Below are 17266 nucleotides of genomic sequence, written 5' to 3'. Positions count from 1 at the left end.
ATCATATAGAAAAAGAGGATTAGTTTCAAATAATATAAATTTAAATTGATATTGTATTGAAATATTTGCGTCTGAAGTGTGTATATGTATGTAATATGTATGTTCAATCGACAGGTGGCAAAATGAAACGATCCAAATTTTTTCGGCTCCTAGGCACAACTTTTTGTCTTCTAAGGCCTTAAGTTTAAAACGTAAAGAATTACTTAAGATTAGTTTTATCTAAACATTCTTCCTGATTTTTAGTTATAAGCAAGTTTCAGAAATCGTTCAATCCATGAACTATGGATACTATAACCACCAATTACGTGCTGTTAGTGCAAAGCGCTCCAAGAAACTAACTAGACGTTTTAAATAAAATTAAATTTAATTAATTCTTTAGGTTCTAAATTTTCATTTGTATATTTTGCAATTTATTTAATGCGAAATATATTTATGTCTATTAAAAATTATAATTTATGCAGTAACCGGTAAGGGAACAACTTTGTGCCGGTTCTGCATCTTGTTTTTTTTGTGTTTCCTTCGAAACTTTGTGAAAAAACTTTTTAATTCTACTATTTCAATATTATAATATGCTACAACAATAAATAGAAAGTGATATAAAAATAATCATGTCAGAGACAATACCAAAGAAGAAGAAAGATAAATTGTATGGTATGTATTAAATTTAGATTGTTTAATAATTCAAATATTAATACTTCTTTAGTTAAAGTGATTCGTGATCCACATTTAAATACAATTTAAAAATATTATTTTTTTGTATTGTTTCATTTTATATTATTTTAAGGTTATTAGATATATATGAAAAGTACAAAATTTATATTAATCTTTTACAATTTAAGGAAATAGTGTAGAATAAATTCATGTTTAGTTCGCTGGTAACAAATTCAAACATAGATCAATTTCAAATTTATACAATTTTACATTTCCATGTGATAAAGTTTGAAATATCATACATAACCTAGTTTTATTTTTACCAATTTCATCAATTTATGTTTCAGAAACATTGTTCCTGGCTGGAGTAGCAGGAATATCTGTTATGGCTGGTTTTTTCAATGCTTTATCATCAGTTAAAAAAAAAGACAGTAAAAATTTTGATATTGGTTTTATGGGAGGGAAAGGTCTTCCTGAGTCTGGTGCAGCACTTGCTACAAGAGCTTTATTATGGGGTTCTGCTTGGGCAGTTGGTGGTTGTGGTATACTTTTTTACGGTATTTGGAAGCTTTCTGGAGCTTCAACTGCCGAAGAGTTTCGATTAAAAGTTGGAAGTATTTTACCAAAAATACCAAAAAATGATCCTCCTCAGAGTAGAACTGAATTTGAAAACCTTACAGATTTACTGAGATATGTTTCTGAAGAATGGGATAAAGAAAAATAGTCTTACTTATATATAAATTCGAAAAGACTCTAGATTTGAAGTATTTTTTACAGCTTTACAGATCTAAGAAATATTTTTAATCTGAAATCTGTAAAGATCTAAGAAATACTATAAAAACCAAAAATCACAAAAGTAATTATTTGACATTAAGTCATAAAAGGATAGTTTCAAATGTGTACAGTAAAATAAATGAAGAATCTTATACTGCTGGTTTGTCATATAATAACTGATATTTATAATGTAATATCTCATTTTGTATTTGTGTATATACAGTGTATATATATATTTGTACATTATTAATATACAATCCTAAAAGTTTCATCATATTAAATTTTCTTCAAGGAATATAAAATGTGGAATATAAAATTTTAACTGTGGTTCTTCTAAAAGACAAATAGTTAAACATAAGTTTGTTCGTAAGAGTGAGCTATTATGTTTTATAACTATGTTAGTATATCTGTGTGTAAAATAAATGTCTTTTAATTCCGTATTCATTCATTTATAAAATTTGCAATTTTATTTTAAATAATAAGTTTTGTTTAGATTAATAAAATTATACAATTAATTTTTCACACTGATTAGATATATGATATCATCGTTTTTGTGTACCATAATTTCGTAAGGTCAAAAAATGACCTTCAAGTAATCTTAAACGAAGTAATACGAAGCTCTCTCATGAAATTTTTAAATCATACGTTTTAAAATCTTTGATTCTTGATATATCCCGAATATTTACAAATATTTTATTAACCCTTTCGATCTCACTTTGGATTAATGGAAGAATTGAACATTATATTATCAAAACAGTTCAACTTCAAATTTTATAAGATCGTTTATTTATGCGCGAAGAAACAAGATTATAGCCTTATTGCAAGATTATTGCTAATATAGTCATTGCCTAAATGAAGATTGGCTAGAACGTGACTATGTTATGCCATGATTATGATACAAAGATAGTGTTATGTAGTCAGATTACAGAAGGTAAAATCTCGAAACATAAATTTTGCTGTTCTTTTATGGATAATAGAATGACTTCTAAAATTAATGGTTTTAACACATAATCCTCATAGGAAGCCTTTTTGATTAACTGCGGAAAAATAGTTCCTACGAAGTCGTTAAAAGGCTAGTATGTTATGTAAAATGGCTAGAAAAATCTTTATTAAAGAAAAATTCAACTCGGATCTCAGCGTTTTCGAGTGAAAGTTTTGTATGTATAGAAGTATACTATATCGGTACTTTTGATGCTCAACATGCCGTATATCTATTATACCCTAAGTTGCGACGAAATTGCGCCAAAGTTGCCGCACTATCCCTTTTTAAATGGCCTGTTGGTATGCGTACGAAGAAAGTACAGACAACAAAGAAATGTATTCGTGGAGGGAGAATCTCAAGCATGCGTGGAGCGTAGGGCTCTCGAGTTTCAGCGTGTTTTACTTTTGAGGGATATTGTCGCGCTACAAATACCTTAATATTGCGGTTAACTTTATCAGATATCAGACTTTTAATGTACATATAAAATATAAATCATATGCAACTGAATTTTGGTAACTGGAAGCTCTGTACTAACTGAATCGCATACTAACTGATGTCGCACAGCTAACAGCGGTGAGATATTGTTGTCGTCTGAACGATCAACCAACGCGGTAATACATAAACGAAGCACGTTCTACGGCCGCGTGCAATGCGACAACGTCGCATTCACGTCCGTGGTCGTATTTGTCGGTTGCGCTATTGCGCTGTATGAGATTCAGTCGATTCAGACCAGTTTGTTCTTTGTCGCATCGCACGCACGACGTCTAGTATGCATACTTTCGCACAGTTATTGATTTCTGAAGTGCAAAAAAGGCCTGTTTTATGGAATAGATGGGATGAAAACTACAAAAACCGAGTGTTAGTGGACAAGGAATGGGAAAATGTGGCAGTAGTATTAAAAAAAGACAGTAAGTTGTCTAAATGTATTTAGCTGATAGTTTGAAAATTTAAAAAATATGTTTGCTTCTTTATGTACATAATATCGTTAAAAAAGTATGTAAGTAGACAATTTTTCTCTCATCCCCAACGCTGCTATCAATTTATTGGTTCTTCCGTAATTTAATAATTCACTTAATTCCAAATAATTTCTCTTTATATCATTGTAATTCGAAGTATTATTTAATACTGTGTAATATTAACCGCACTGTCAACATTGGTTCCTATAGCTTCAAAGGCTCATACAGACGGGTCGTACAAGACGGAGGACATCGCGCTTTCCCATACTTCTTCCGGAAGTGCGACGGGAAAAAGACGAGTAGTTACTTCTGATTCTGGCCACTCGCCACTCATTCGACTCGTCTGTAGGAGCCTCTAGAAGCTGTGCCCAAATGGCAAGACATTTCAATAGCAATTTCAATAGCACTTTGTCATATTCCAAACGAAGAGATAATTTGTCTGAAATGGACAAAAGAGTATTTTATTTCAGAAGTGGAAGCCAAGTCGAAATGGCGAAATTTGAGGGACCAGTTCCAAAGAGAACTGAAAAAAGTGAAGAAGCTCCGTTCTGGAGAGTCTGCTAGTATATCTGTGAGCGATTACAAAGGGAAGTGGGTGTTTTTCGAAATGCTCTTTTTTTTAAAAGACACTATGGTGTTAACAAAAATGACGAGCAATTTCGACAATGTACCCAGCGCGGATACATTGAACTCCGAAACGGACACGAACTCTGAAGATTTGGGGCAAGAAGTTGCGGACACAACGGTAGCGTCTGAAAGGATAACGCCACCGCGTCATCTCGAGACTTTCGATGCTCATAGCTCTAGATTTGAGGAATCCCTCGAAATTCCACGTCTCCATAATACGCCAATCTACCACCATTCGAAAGGAAGAAAAAGGACATTATCTGACTTTGGAAGAGATATGTTAGAGGCAGAAAAGAAAAAACTTCCGGCATTCGTCGAACACGGCCTATGCGAGAGACGCGAGCAAGATGACGAAGACATGCATTTTGCAAAGTCGCTGGTACCGTCCCTCAGACGATTAGATCCTATCCGAAAATTAATAATTAGAAATAAAATTCAAAGTTTGTTAATTAAGGAGTTAATTCATGAAAATTCAAGTTTATCAAGTGATTCGCAGGCTGGGACATCTACCGGCGATCCTTTGGTACTGTAATATGTATAATAGTATTATAATGTGTATAATTAGTTATGAAATAACATAAAGAAATATTTTATAATTCTATTAAATTTTATACGATGTTAAATATGTATTCAGCTTTGTCTTGTATATTCCCCAATAACTTATTTATAAGCACAGTTAAAACCACACAAGCTTTGTTGATTATTCTGTATCAACAAGATCACGAACATATAACTGAATGAGATGAAAAATAAGGGATAAACAAGGGATTTCAACCCTTTTTACCGCTTTTGGAATAGGACACCCCAATCTACGGCTTTGTTGTGCGACCCTCTCGAACACGAATATATATACTAATTGTGCTCTGCAGTGTTCGGGATCTGGTTAATGTTTAGAACCTGCTATAAAACGGTTGCTAGGTCCAAACATCGTTTATATGTACTTTGGCCGGGGCCATACAAGCATTGAAACGAGGTCCGCTGTATGACTTCCGTTGTAGAAATATACTATCGTCGTACATTGAAGCCCTCTCATTAGGAACACGCGTCATTCCGATATACGATAATATGTACGTATTTCTACAACGGGCATCACGCAACAGATGTCGTTCCAATGGTCATATGGTCTCGGCTTTACCGATACTGATTCCCATTTATATTAAGGCGAAAATAAGAAAGAAGCAAGACGAGCTTACGAAAGAATTTAGAAACGCACGTCGGCATGGTTCTTTTACATTGAAACAGAAGATCAAGAAACCAGCCTGTCTGAAATTAGGAATAGAATTGACAACGAAGTCGAAGATGAAGGACAATAGGAACGGAACGTAGTACAAGCGAGACAACTGGACAAGGTTTATCAAAGTCGCATACTTCTTTAGGAAAAGTAAAGTAAGAAATTGGTTACCACTGCGTGCAGCTTTTGACAGGACACGGAATATTCGATTCGTTCAGGAAAAGGGTTAGGACGTCAGGTAAAGTGAGACGTACCGGGATTGTGGACAAAGACTGGATGGCAAATGGAGCCTGGCAAATTTTTCTTGAAAAAGTATGTAAATTTAGTCATTCTGGGGATCGTTTCAAGGCGACTATAATAATTATAATGAAAAATAGAGAGTGGGAAGAAAAAGAAATTCAAATTAGTTAAAGGAGAAGACGAAGAACCGTAAACACGCGCTTCTAAAATAAGTAACAACAATGTGATACAAACCTAAAATAATAGAGGAAGGACAAGTATTAATGCCCGATGCAGAATAACGGGCCTGTTTAGTTCAAATTGAAATCCATCCTCCAAAGCAGCACATTTTATACCGCGCTGCTAAGATGGCCATTGAGTCCGCCGTACAGCAGTAACAAGGAGAGGGTTTTAGTGGGTTTTGTCGCACATCATCTCAGACAGCTGAGCCATACAACCACATAACCCGATAGTACGCTGCCGGACATGCATCAAATGCATTTTCCTCCCTCGCACGCGTGAATAAAGGTCCGAACGCCGTGCATGCGATGCGACAAGAAACAAACCAGTTCGAATTCCATCGGACCGACATTGGTGAGTCGTACGACAAGGTCTATATACGACCGGTCGTCGAATACTACATATTTGCGACTGATCAACTTTCAAGATATCTTTGTCTATAACACTTATATAATAATTAATCAGGTTCAAGTATATTAAGTTTGGTGGAGTGACAAGAAATTGAATCAGAAAATTCAATTTAATATCCAACAGTTAAAAAATAAACATCTTTTTCACACCTTCCATCATAAATTATTATTATTATTCATATACAATATTTATGTATAGTAAAGAAAAAGCATATATAATAACAAATGAAATTATACGAACATCAATTTAGAAAAAAAGAAATCATACAATGGTATTTTTTTTCGTATCACGCTCGTTTTATTCCTTTCTCACATACACACATACAACTTTTTCTCTCTTTCGTCCTCTTTTCTTCAAGAGTTACTTCAGTTTTTATTTCTTATTGCGCATTAAATTATATCATTAGAAGAAACTCGAATCGAACCAAAAAATATTTTTCTCCCTAGATTATTCCTATGGGTTTACTGATCCTCCATTGGTCTCATCGAATAGGAAGAGGAAAACCAAGGAATATTCATCTCTCGTGATTTTACATTTTGTAACATACTTTGTGTAGGAGAACTCGGACTGCAGTACTAACAAATCATAATGCTTGCAACGTTCAAAATCTCTCCATAAGATAACGTTAAAGATTTTATATATTTGTTGAAAACAGGGAATAATGTCTGTAGATACTAGAGCGAAAGGCAAATAAAAATAATTAATAGTTTACTAATCATTCTCTTTTATGACGTCTAATTAAATTATTAGCTATTTTGCTATTTTGGAACTAATTTTGTGACATTCCTTGTTTTTCCCCCCTTATTCCTCAATTATAACTCAACGAGGGAAGTTGAAGGTTCTAGAATTCGTTTAAACAGATATCAAAGCAGGCAGAATTCTCTTTCTGTTTCTCTGTATTTCGTACTTCGTTGTTGACGTCGAACCTTTTTTAAAGTTTTGTTTTCATTCCGCTTGCATTCACTTGTTCCAATCGTAAGCATCATCTTACTCTTGTTTCAAGTTTCAAAGCCGAAGTTCGTCTGTTTACTTAATTAATCGGTCGTCGAATCTATCTTTACACTTCTCTGTGTATTTAGCTCTGGATGATCTAAAAAACTATTTCTTTTCGATTCTCTTTAAAAAAATTTCGCTGTAACGTTACACGCGATTACCGCCAATCAACGGCGATAACAGAGCAGTTACAAGTTTTCCTGCGACGTAGTAAGTGTAACGCTTAATTTTAATATTACCTGTATAAATATTTGAGGCTTTCGTTATTTTGCTTCTCTCTATAATTCCCCTATGAAAAATCTATGGAAAAATCAGCTTTAGAATTAACCCGATCACAGCGCTATCGGTGAATAAAAGCAGCACTCAAATAACTAATATCTTAATTAATAATTAATCGATTATGATTACAGCATCGACACAAGAGAGCAGTGATCATCTTCTTGATCGATATCTAGGAAAATTTCTTCAACGCAAGTATTTGCAATAATTTTGTTCAACGATATTTTGTAATATTCAACAATCACGTAACAAATTCTTTAAATATATAATATTAACCTAAACTTTGTTCGTTTCTTTTCTATACATGAAAATAACATTGCGTAGGTTAATAAAATGTTTCATACATGTAAAATTTACATTTTTTTATATTTGTTTACAACATACATTTTTATGGTTGATTAAAATTCTTAATTATTGCAAATATCTTTTACAAATTAGTTTGCGTATTTGTCTTTATTCACCTTGCGTCACGCGTAATCATGTTTACAATGTAACTTACGTATATAAATACCTAACGCGAGTAATTAAATTCTTTTTATCCACCAAATGAAACACGCACCTTTCAACGAGTATTATCGTCGTCATCGTTTTAATATTATTCTGTTAAATAAATAAGCAAATTCGAATCGAACGTAAGAACGCTTTGGCAATATTTACTGTTAAATCAAATATTGTTCGTTGGACTGGTTTTTCCCCTTCGATATTCTCAACCAAATAAACAAACAATTAGAAAAGGAACATACACAAACTGGGATAATTATTACCGCTTCGTATAAACTAAACGCTTATTTTTAAATTAAAGTCTCTGCATTAATTAATTAGTGCATACTTTAGTCAAAGTAAGAGTGTCGAATTTTTCATTGGCAATATTTGTGCGATTTGGAAAGAATTAAAAGAAATGTAATAAATCACAAAAAGAACAAAACGTTGCATCCAATCAAGTATCATACAAAACGTGGAAAAGGAAAGCGTTCAAAAAATGTCGAATATGAAAGTGCGCGTCGATCAGCGGCGTGAATAATAGTTTTAAAAATTGAATTCGTTAATTTAATTTCCATTCCAGCTAAAAAATGCTCTCATCCTGACTATGCGACTAGAATCGGACAACAATTCATCTTTCAAAGAACAGCCATTCCTGCAGAAAGTATCCATTCAATTCTTGCTTACAGATTGTTGACTCGTCTAAGACATAAACCATTGTATACATAAATAATCGAAAATTATTCCTTTTACAAGAATTAATGAAAAAGTTCAGTGGTATCTAGGTATATTGCACAGAACAATTTTAATATTTTTCATAACAATACCATATACCACATACTTGATACATAATAAAAATTCCTGAAATCTTTACGTAGATTGACTTTAGAATTAATCCTAGTTATTGGCTCATGTTGTCCGTACCACGACAGTTAATGATACAAAATTATGTGAAAGAGAATACATTACTATTGCTTTCCTTGTCTTGATTAAATTTATAATTTGAAGATTTATCACACCCAATGACTTGAATAAAAATTGTAGTTGTTGTGTTCGTTATGACATGCCAAAGGTGTCTTTATCAGCAATGATTTAAATAAATCAATATAAATATAAATAACAATTTGTACAAAAGTTTCATACAAAATAAATTATGCGATATAAATATTTATAAACGAAAAAACACTCTCTATAAGACTGATTGCACTTTGAAAGCAAAAAGACGTCGGCAAGCTGCCCGTTTTATTATTCCTAGCAGCACAAAATAGTCACGATAGAAAATAGTAATTATAAATCCTCTTCTTTCTTTTATTATTTTCTTTCATTTCTTAAATGGTCATCAATTGAGATTGCGATTTCGGTCTTTGATTATTACCTATCGTCTTGTTTTACTATTTTCTACGAAGAATATCTTAGCTCATTCTGGAGGTAGGCCTAATGAAATTTCACTTCTGGTTTTCTTTCTCCATACTTTCTGATTTCTTCAAAAGTAATTCGTTTTTTTTATCGTTATTCCGGTAGAACAAGACTTGGGAACAATTCTTTGTGTTTGTTTTCTTTTCTTTTCGAACAATATGAAAAAAGATTTCGGATGTTCTTACGAAAGATCGATCACGATATATATTTTTTAATATTATCCATACTTTACATATGCAAATCATTATATATCCTTTATGATATCTCAACATATTTATACATTTCCATAACAATAAATATGTCAAACATATTAAATGTAATAAGAATATATCAATTATTTACTGACGAATTTCATTCAAATCTAATATTCTTTCTTCATTATTAAATAGTTCAATATTAAATGATACATTCCTACTATGTTTTTAAATATTATGTCTCCATCCTCGTTCTACCAAATTTTTTGCTAACTTCATAAAGAAGCGTAAAGAAAAAAGTTCATCAAGAAATTTATTTTGAAATCGTTCCTAGATAAACGAAAGTTTCAAGACGTCTCTAAGGAGAAGCTCCTTCTTCTTTCATTAATTCTATAATAACGTGTTTAACGCGTGAGACGCGTTAAACAAGTTATCATGAAATTTATTACTAAATTCAGTGTGCAACATTTAATATTATTGTAAAATTCAATGTGCTATATCTTCAAGTAATTTCCACTTTCACCACTTTCACCCTACCGCATCCAGTTTTTACGACTTTGAATTAACAAAGACTCCTAAAAAAAATTTTCAAGGGCCATTTCTTGAAATGCATTTCCATAACGCCTTTAAAAGAAATCTTATTGAAAAGCGTTTTCAAGGAATGTTCCTGGAAAGGGTCTATAGAAAAAGTTTTCAAAAATTGTAATGTGCTTTAATTAACCTTGAGCTTATCATACTCCACTGTTCCATTAGTGTAAACCTTCTTTCCTACTTTGTTATTAGATTTAGACAGATAACTCTTCTGGAAAAATTTAGCGAAGAGTACGAAATAGCTGAAGTACATGAGCAGACTAAGTTTGACGTTGACACGCGTGATGTGGCAATCGATTTGGCCACTTTCCAGGTACTGGTGAGCCGAAATATTTATAAGGCAACCAATAACCATTTGTGCTAATTGTAGCGTAGTGATCAGCATGGCGATCCCCTTTGGTGGTCTATATCGCATTGCTTTCAAAGCGTAATATGTATACATTATGGAGTGAACAAAGTAATTCATTACGACAAACCACCTGGCTGATGCTGTGTATTCCGAGTATGAGAACCACGAGTACAGAAGAACCGTTATATGATGATACCAATGTAAAAAGATTAGTGGCTGTTTCCGTAGCACGATGAAGATTGTGTCGCCAAGTTCTGGAAGCTTCGACAAGACAAACATCCACGTCCAGAAACCAGACACACAGTCTTGTTCAATGAAGCTGGAAAGAAAATATGCAAGCATTAGATCAAACTGTCCGGCTTTGAAATTTTTCAAATATTCGTATGTCGGGGGTATCGAGACCGCAGTACATTTTCTAATAAATACATTTCAAACATTGAATTCTACGCTTGAGTAAGACTTAAAATACCAAATATAAGAAATGATTCTATGATAATATCTAACTAATAAGTAATATTCAAATTACTATGAATATTTTACAGAATAAGATAGAGAAGTGAAATCACCTAGGTATGCAAACACTATGGTAAAACCCATAATGCCTTAACACGTGGATCAACTCTGGTGCTGTTCTAGTAAACCCAATAATAGAGAACGTTGCAAGCAGTGTGTTCCATAGTGCGAGTATGCCTCTCAGTTCAAACTTTGGTCTATTCGACATGTAGTGCTGTCCTCCAAAAATTAGGATCATGTAAATGCCACAATAGTAAAAACAGTTTGTCCAATTCTTCGTCATCCATATCTTAGTATCCATATGAATGAATGTCTCTTCGAAATTGAAGACATATGAATAGTTAGGTACAGTGACCTCCATATAATCCACTTTATTCATCTTGAAGTATCTTTTTTCTATCCGCTGGCCGCAGAAGAGTTAAAGAAATTACACTTCCTCTTGCCTCCGTCGCCTATTGACTGAAACAGAAAAGAAAACAATCTTTAAGATATTTTTTTTAATCTAGAAAATTAAAATAAGAATTAAAAATTTTGCAAACGATAAATTATAAATACGATACAGTAAGGTATGCTACAACGAACCACGTCAGAACGAACAATTTTCATGGCTCAAATCAGAATACTGTAACAAGCTGTACAAAGATGCTGCAACGAATACGAAGAAATATCGACTATTCCCTCCATTTTTCCATTCCACCTTCGCTAGGATAATTAAGAACTGCCACTGACGATTGCGAGTCTTTTGAATCTCTCTTTTTCTCCGTTTAGTAATATTTATTTTCAAACAAAAGAGCAATTGCGTAAAAGAGTATCTGTTACCGAATAAAGAAGTTGACAAAAGGGCTGATAAAGATAAATGCCTAAAGATATAAATGAATAAAATAAGAAGAAACTATGACTTGGTATGTATAATTCTCTATATAATGAATCGCACAGCATATCTGTGAGTAACAATAGTTATTACTATTATTACATGCCATATCAACAAGAATTATCCTGCCTCTTCAGCAATCGGACGACACATTGATATCGGCACATGTTTGTTATTTAAATATACATATAGAATGTTCCACAATAGGTGATACAACCAGGCAGGAGCTTATTCTACCTAAGTCGAAACCCTTATGCAATCGCTTGCTGAGAACACGTGCTAGGTTCACGATGGTGTCGCAAGAAAACAAAGCGTTTTTTTTCTTTTTTCTGTTTTGCTTAGAGAAGTTATTCGGAGAAATTAAGGATCGTACTTCAGAGCATTTTGGTTTGGTTGAGATAAGGCTGAGATAAAGTAAATATTTGGTCGAAGACCGTGAGAGCTACGAAGACATTCTCAAGGTCATCTTTCCATTCTTAGTAAAAGTCGATGCCAAGGGAATCTTTTGCAAAGTTTCAATCAAACACCCATAGATCAGTTTTCGCAACAGGATAAATATTTGTTTGTACAGCACGTACTTCGAATCTGATAAGATACATTACTCTGTTGTTGCATAATTCCTTGATAAGAGTCAAAAGGCTAGGGTACAAAGTTTATGAAAGTTTTCAAGAGCAATACAAAATACTATTGATGAATAATTTAAGAATTATCGCGTCAAACGGAAGTATTACTATTTAAAAAAATTCGATTTCACATTCGAATCGCTAAAGATAGACATTTTATGACGAAATACCGCTATATATAGATGATGAAGTGTGTGAAATATGTAAGAGACATGTAATATCTAAGAAATTATCTAATTTATGGCGAACTTAGAAATAGAGAATATATGTAAATAAAAACAGCAGGTAAATTATGAAAACGAACGGGAAAGTACGTAAACAAATTTCGCTAGTTTGTACAGAGTGGAATGAAAATTAAAGCAATTTGCATAGAAACAGCATACCATCGTTCAGGAAAATGTAATACTAATTACTACGTAGTAATAAGGATAAAAATAACACTAGCTCGAAAGCATAGTAAAAATCAACATTATATCAAATAAATATTATTACTTCATTATTTATATTTATAATCGATTTATTATACGAGCTCGTAATAATAATTAAATGATATTTTATTGCCTTCTACATTTATCACTAATTTATCACCTATAAGAGAAGCGCGGAGTTAATAACGTAAACGCTTTGTCTATTTATTTATGCATGTTCCCATAAATTAAATAATCATCAACTTATTAATGATTGGACAAATATACAATCAATTACGAAATTGGTGGAATATTTATGTTTTATAGTTTATTTGTATGTAGATTTCTGTGACCCATTGTATGTAATTCTTATTACATAGAATCTATACAATTACACTGCAAATATTAAGTTTGCAGTAATAACCATGTACAATATATTTTTGTATTACTGTTAATCAATTTCAGTGGTTTAGAATTGGTTTCAATGTTAAAGTTTAATATTTGTTATATCAATGAATTATCTAAGTCTTTAATTCTAATCTAAGTAGTCCAATTTATAAATCCTCTTATTATATCATATTTTGCATTTTAGAAAATTATATCAATTTAATAAATTTATGTGATAAATTTATCATAGTGAAATTAAAATATCCAGGACTATTTCCTTTTTCATGTTATCTATACATCATACAAATAAAAAAATAAATATAAAATTTGCACTCCCTGTGAAAACAAGTCGGAAACATAGAATAAAATTTATTCATAGGATCGTCCACTTCTGAAAAAATGACGTTTGAAAATTTGTCAAGTACGCTCAAGTACGATTTGTTTATCATGCAAATTCTAAAACAATTATGCGGAAATTTAAAATACGTCGATGTTATTAATTTTGAAATAGTAATTAATGACGAATGCTAATGTTTTATACTATTGAAATAATATAATCAGGCAATATTACACTGTTGAAAAAGTGGTAAAACGCAAACAGAGAAGTATGTTGCATGAACTATGACTCTTGAGAATCCAAGAAACGAATGAATATGCATAGATATATATTACTGCACATTATCAGACATTACTTCATTTACATATTCAAATATACCTTTGCAACGTCAAATAATTACTCGAATGAATTATAGTTTCCAGTTAAGTGAAATAAATCAACTCCTTATATATAAGTATCGTGGAAAATAAAAATTCTAATAATAAATTACATTACGTTTAATACATCACTTTTTAGAAGTCAAGCTGGTTAACTATTCGTTTGGTTGTGGGAGAATCTATAGTAAATAATATACTTCTAAAATTTGAATCTGTCTCTTCTCTCTGTTCCTCGAAAAATTCAATAAGACAAATCCTCCACAATTCAAAGATTGTAGCTTTTCCCTTGAGATTAGAGTTCGATATACGTACGTATGATATATTCGATTTATATATACGCACATATGATATAATTCTTATAATGAATTATGTCATACTTATATATATTTGGAAAAATTACAATCGGTACCTAAAATTTGTTTGTATTTATTATCTTTTAATTTTACGATTGTAAAAGTTGTTAATTAAAGAACAGTTCGATTATTAGGTTAAAGATCAACATTATGCGTGGTACTTATTTCATATGTAAAATAATCCATAATGAGGTGTATTAAGCATACTGCTGTACAGTGACCCCTATTGAATTGCAATGTTCGTGAGATCATGATATTTATTTAGAGCAGTGCTACTAAATTTGTTATTTGTCGTTTTTTGTAATGTATTAACATTTCCTTAATATTTTAAAAGCATTTGTACCATTCTGAACGGGTAGTGACGTTACACAGTGTCTATATAGATTTCTGTCTCTATCGTTCCATATATTCTAGTATAACTTATTATCAGCGTTATAAAGCTTCTTATAATTATTTAAAAATTGTGCGGAACGCAAACGAAATAAGATAACTTTTTGTTAAAAATCTGTCGTACAATTAAATGTTATTATTATGAAGAAATTTTGTACGTATTTTCAAGCTACAATAAATGGTATTTAGAAGTATTGAAATACTTATGATCGGCAGTGCATATCAAAGCGCGGGCACACTAGTCTTCGAAAGTTCAACTAAAAGTCGCCAGATGTCTCGTAGGAGGCGCCAGACTTAGCGTCTGAGAAATCTTTTCTATTTTCCTTATTATTATCATATGGCTTGAATGACTATTCCTCTACATTTATTAGCGCGAAAACATTGCATCAGAGTATTGGTATTATCTGCACTAATGCGATTTTCAAACAATACGAAGTTAACTTAGAACCCAGAATTCTTGCCTCTTTTGCTTTCTATAATAACGAGTAATGGCGGGAATAATTGTTGTAAACTCAATACCTGTTTCTGTTGTAAACAGCAATACCTGTTTCTTTTGCTTTCTTTAATAATAAATAACGATAAAGAAATGCATCACTAAGCTCGTTAAGCAAGAGCCCGTAGTTAAAAGATCATTTTTAATTATCTCTAATGATGTGTTCATAGGATGCATTATCATAAATTATGTACACATCATGTATTAAAAAATGTATTGAAATGCATATTTTTTTGTAAAAATAACACGTGCAAGAATATATTGCAGATATAGTACTTATTTTTTGTCGACAATTTGGCTGAAATTATCAACGAATTCTTATAATACAGCTGTATTATTTCTTTAATTATTGAAAATGCGGAAAAATGTTTGATATATGATGGTAATATTGACAAATATATCTTGCATTTTGTTATGAATTTACTGTTTCTTTTTTAATATGTCACAGTTTATACAATTTTAAAAATACTTAATTTTTACCTATTGAAAATTAGTTTTGACTTTTAAATTAAAAGAATTTTATACATTTTATACATCAACGCGACTAAATATTATACATGTATTTAAAGAATATTTTTCGTATTACGCTGTAAGTTATTTGTGTAGCGTGTTACAATACTCTCAGGAATGACAAATAAAACGTTCAGAAATCGAGCGGAATTATTTACGAAACGTGGGGCTTAGAATGACTGGCGTCCGGTGTATCATATTCGATATAGATATTATGTTATTAAAGTGGTAACTTGTTAATGTTCGCTTTTACTTTTACTTATGAGTAGTTTTTTTGAGCTTAGTTAAAGTAACTAACAAGCAAATGAAATAACTAAAGTTTCATAATTAATCTCTGCACAGAATTATATAAAAATAAATTATATGCAATTTTTCATTTATCTACGTATACATATATATTACGTATATATATGTATAATTAGATATAGATATAATAGATACAATATAGGTTCTGAACAGCAAATTGACAGTACGTGGGAGATTTTAAACAAATTTATGAGTCTAATATCTAGTAGATTTTCCCCTCGGTGAATATACTCTAGTCTCATCATACCAAGGGGGAAATCGTTAATTTACACCGATAGGTAATATCAAATAATATTTTTTTAGAACTCATTTTCGAGGTGGAAGAATTTGATACTCTATGAAAATAAAATGGGAAACCTGATAAAAAAAAACACGTCATTGAAAAATAGGAATATGTATCGTACATATCTTTCAGAGCATATGCAGGAACTCATTAGAATTTGTTTTTCCATATTTAAAAAAATCTTTAACTCCGCTTTGATGTCAATCGCAACTCTGTAAGATGCAAATTTTACTTTTCACAGAAGATATATATATACATATAGGACCTTTTGTCCCTTATGTATATATATATATATATGCTAAAAAGGTGATTTTATCTTGTTATTCGAATCCAGCTATTTTTTAAATATTTAATATTCAAGTGTCTAACCGGCCGAAAACTAACTAACTTAAGTCTCACTGTAGCGCCGATAAGATTTCAAGCGATAAATAATTGTATCGCTATCGGTGACATCCTTAATTACAAACTGTATATAAACATATATATATAATATTAATATTGAAAACCGTTGATATAATAATCGTCGATATAAACGTAGAAAAATTGTAATACAAATTCACAAATGGGACAAATGCTTCGTATAACAATAACTCTGTATTGTTAAAGACTATGTGCTTAAAGGCTCATTTACAATTATTGTCTTAATTTATTCCATGGTATACCTCATTTAATATTTCACACCACGACCCACTTTTCCTAATCACTCTCTGCCTCCTTTCTCTTTTTCACTGCGCTAACAGTCTTTAAACATCCAGACACACTTTTCTCGCACTTCCCATTCAAAATTTTATCCACCTCTAGAGAAAATATTCATTTTGAACGATCACAATAGAACAAATGCATAGACTCGTCAATGAAATCTTACAGGCATTGGAAACAAAACAATATTGCACGGCACTATTTATTGACATTGAAAAAGCATTTGACAAAGTTAACCACGAAAAACTTCTTCAAACTATCAAAAAGCAATTTCCAGAACAAATCTACAAATTACTCAAATCGTACTTAAACAATAGAACCTTT

General features: G+C 31.6%; 3 protein-coding genes across 5 annotated transcripts in view; 2 read left to right on the top strand and 1 right to left on the bottom strand.

The window, feature by feature from the left end:
- The first annotated feature begins 69 nt into the window (after positions 1-69).
- Positions 70-1865, top strand: LOC122576285 (transmembrane protein 242). The gene is made up of 2 exons (XM_043746362.1): positions 70-651; positions 999-1865. The coding sequence occupies exons 1-2, from the start codon at positions 609-611 to the stop codon at positions 1373-1375; spliced, it is 420 nt and encodes a 139-aa protein (XP_043602297.1). The 5' UTR covers positions 70-608; the 3' UTR covers positions 1376-1865.
- A 113-nt stretch (positions 1866-1978) lies between these two features.
- LOC122576283 (transcription factor Adf-1-like) lies at positions 1979-8859 on the top strand. The gene is made up of 2 exons (XM_043746360.1): positions 1979-3315; positions 3834-8859. Exons 1-2 carry the CDS (start codon positions 3177-3179, stop codon positions 4520-4522), a joined length of 828 nt encoding a protein of 275 aa, XP_043602295.1. The 5' UTR covers positions 1979-3176; the 3' UTR covers positions 4523-8859.
- Positions 6366-17266, bottom strand: part of LOC122576281 (elongation of very long chain fatty acids protein 6) — a 25778-nt gene continuing 14877 nt past the window's right edge. For all 3 annotated transcript variants that reach the window (XM_043746357.1, XM_043746356.1, XM_043746358.1), the window contains 2 exons: positions 10960-11365; positions 6366-10712 (listed from right to left, as the gene is read on the bottom strand). In XM_043746357.1, the coding sequence (XP_043602292.1) occupies positions 10166-10712; positions 10960-11285 (873 nt within the window). In that variant the 5' untranslated portion in view covers positions 11286-11365 and the 3' untranslated portion in view covers positions 6366-10165. The remainder of the gene's footprint in view (positions 10713-10959; positions 11366-17266) is intronic.

The sequence above is a fragment of the Bombus pyrosoma genome, linkage group LG16 (genome assembly GCF_014825855.1).
Source record: "Bombus pyrosoma isolate SC7728 linkage group LG16, ASM1482585v1, whole genome shotgun sequence".
NCBI lineage: Eukaryota > Metazoa > Arthropoda > Insecta > Hymenoptera > Apidae > Bombus > Bombus pyrosoma.
Note: the sequence above shows the minus strand (reverse complement) of the source record. Positions and strands in the feature narration are given on the sequence as shown.

Coding starts and splice junctions, on each gene's coding strand:
- LOC122576285 (XM_043746362.1), top strand. CDS start 609: ATGTCAGAGACAATACCAAAGAAGAAGAAAGATAAATTGTATG. Junction 652..998: donor GAAGAAAGATAAATTGTATG/GTATGTATTAAA, acceptor TTTATGTTTCAG/AAACATTGTTCCTGGCTGGA.
- LOC122576283 (XM_043746360.1), top strand. CDS start 3,177: ATGCATACTTTCGCACAGTTATTGATTTCTGAAGTGCAAAAAAGGCCT. Junction 3,316..3,833: donor AGTAGTATTAAAAAAAGACA/GTAAGTTGTCTA, acceptor ATTTTATTTCAG/AAGTGGAAGCCAAGTCGAAA.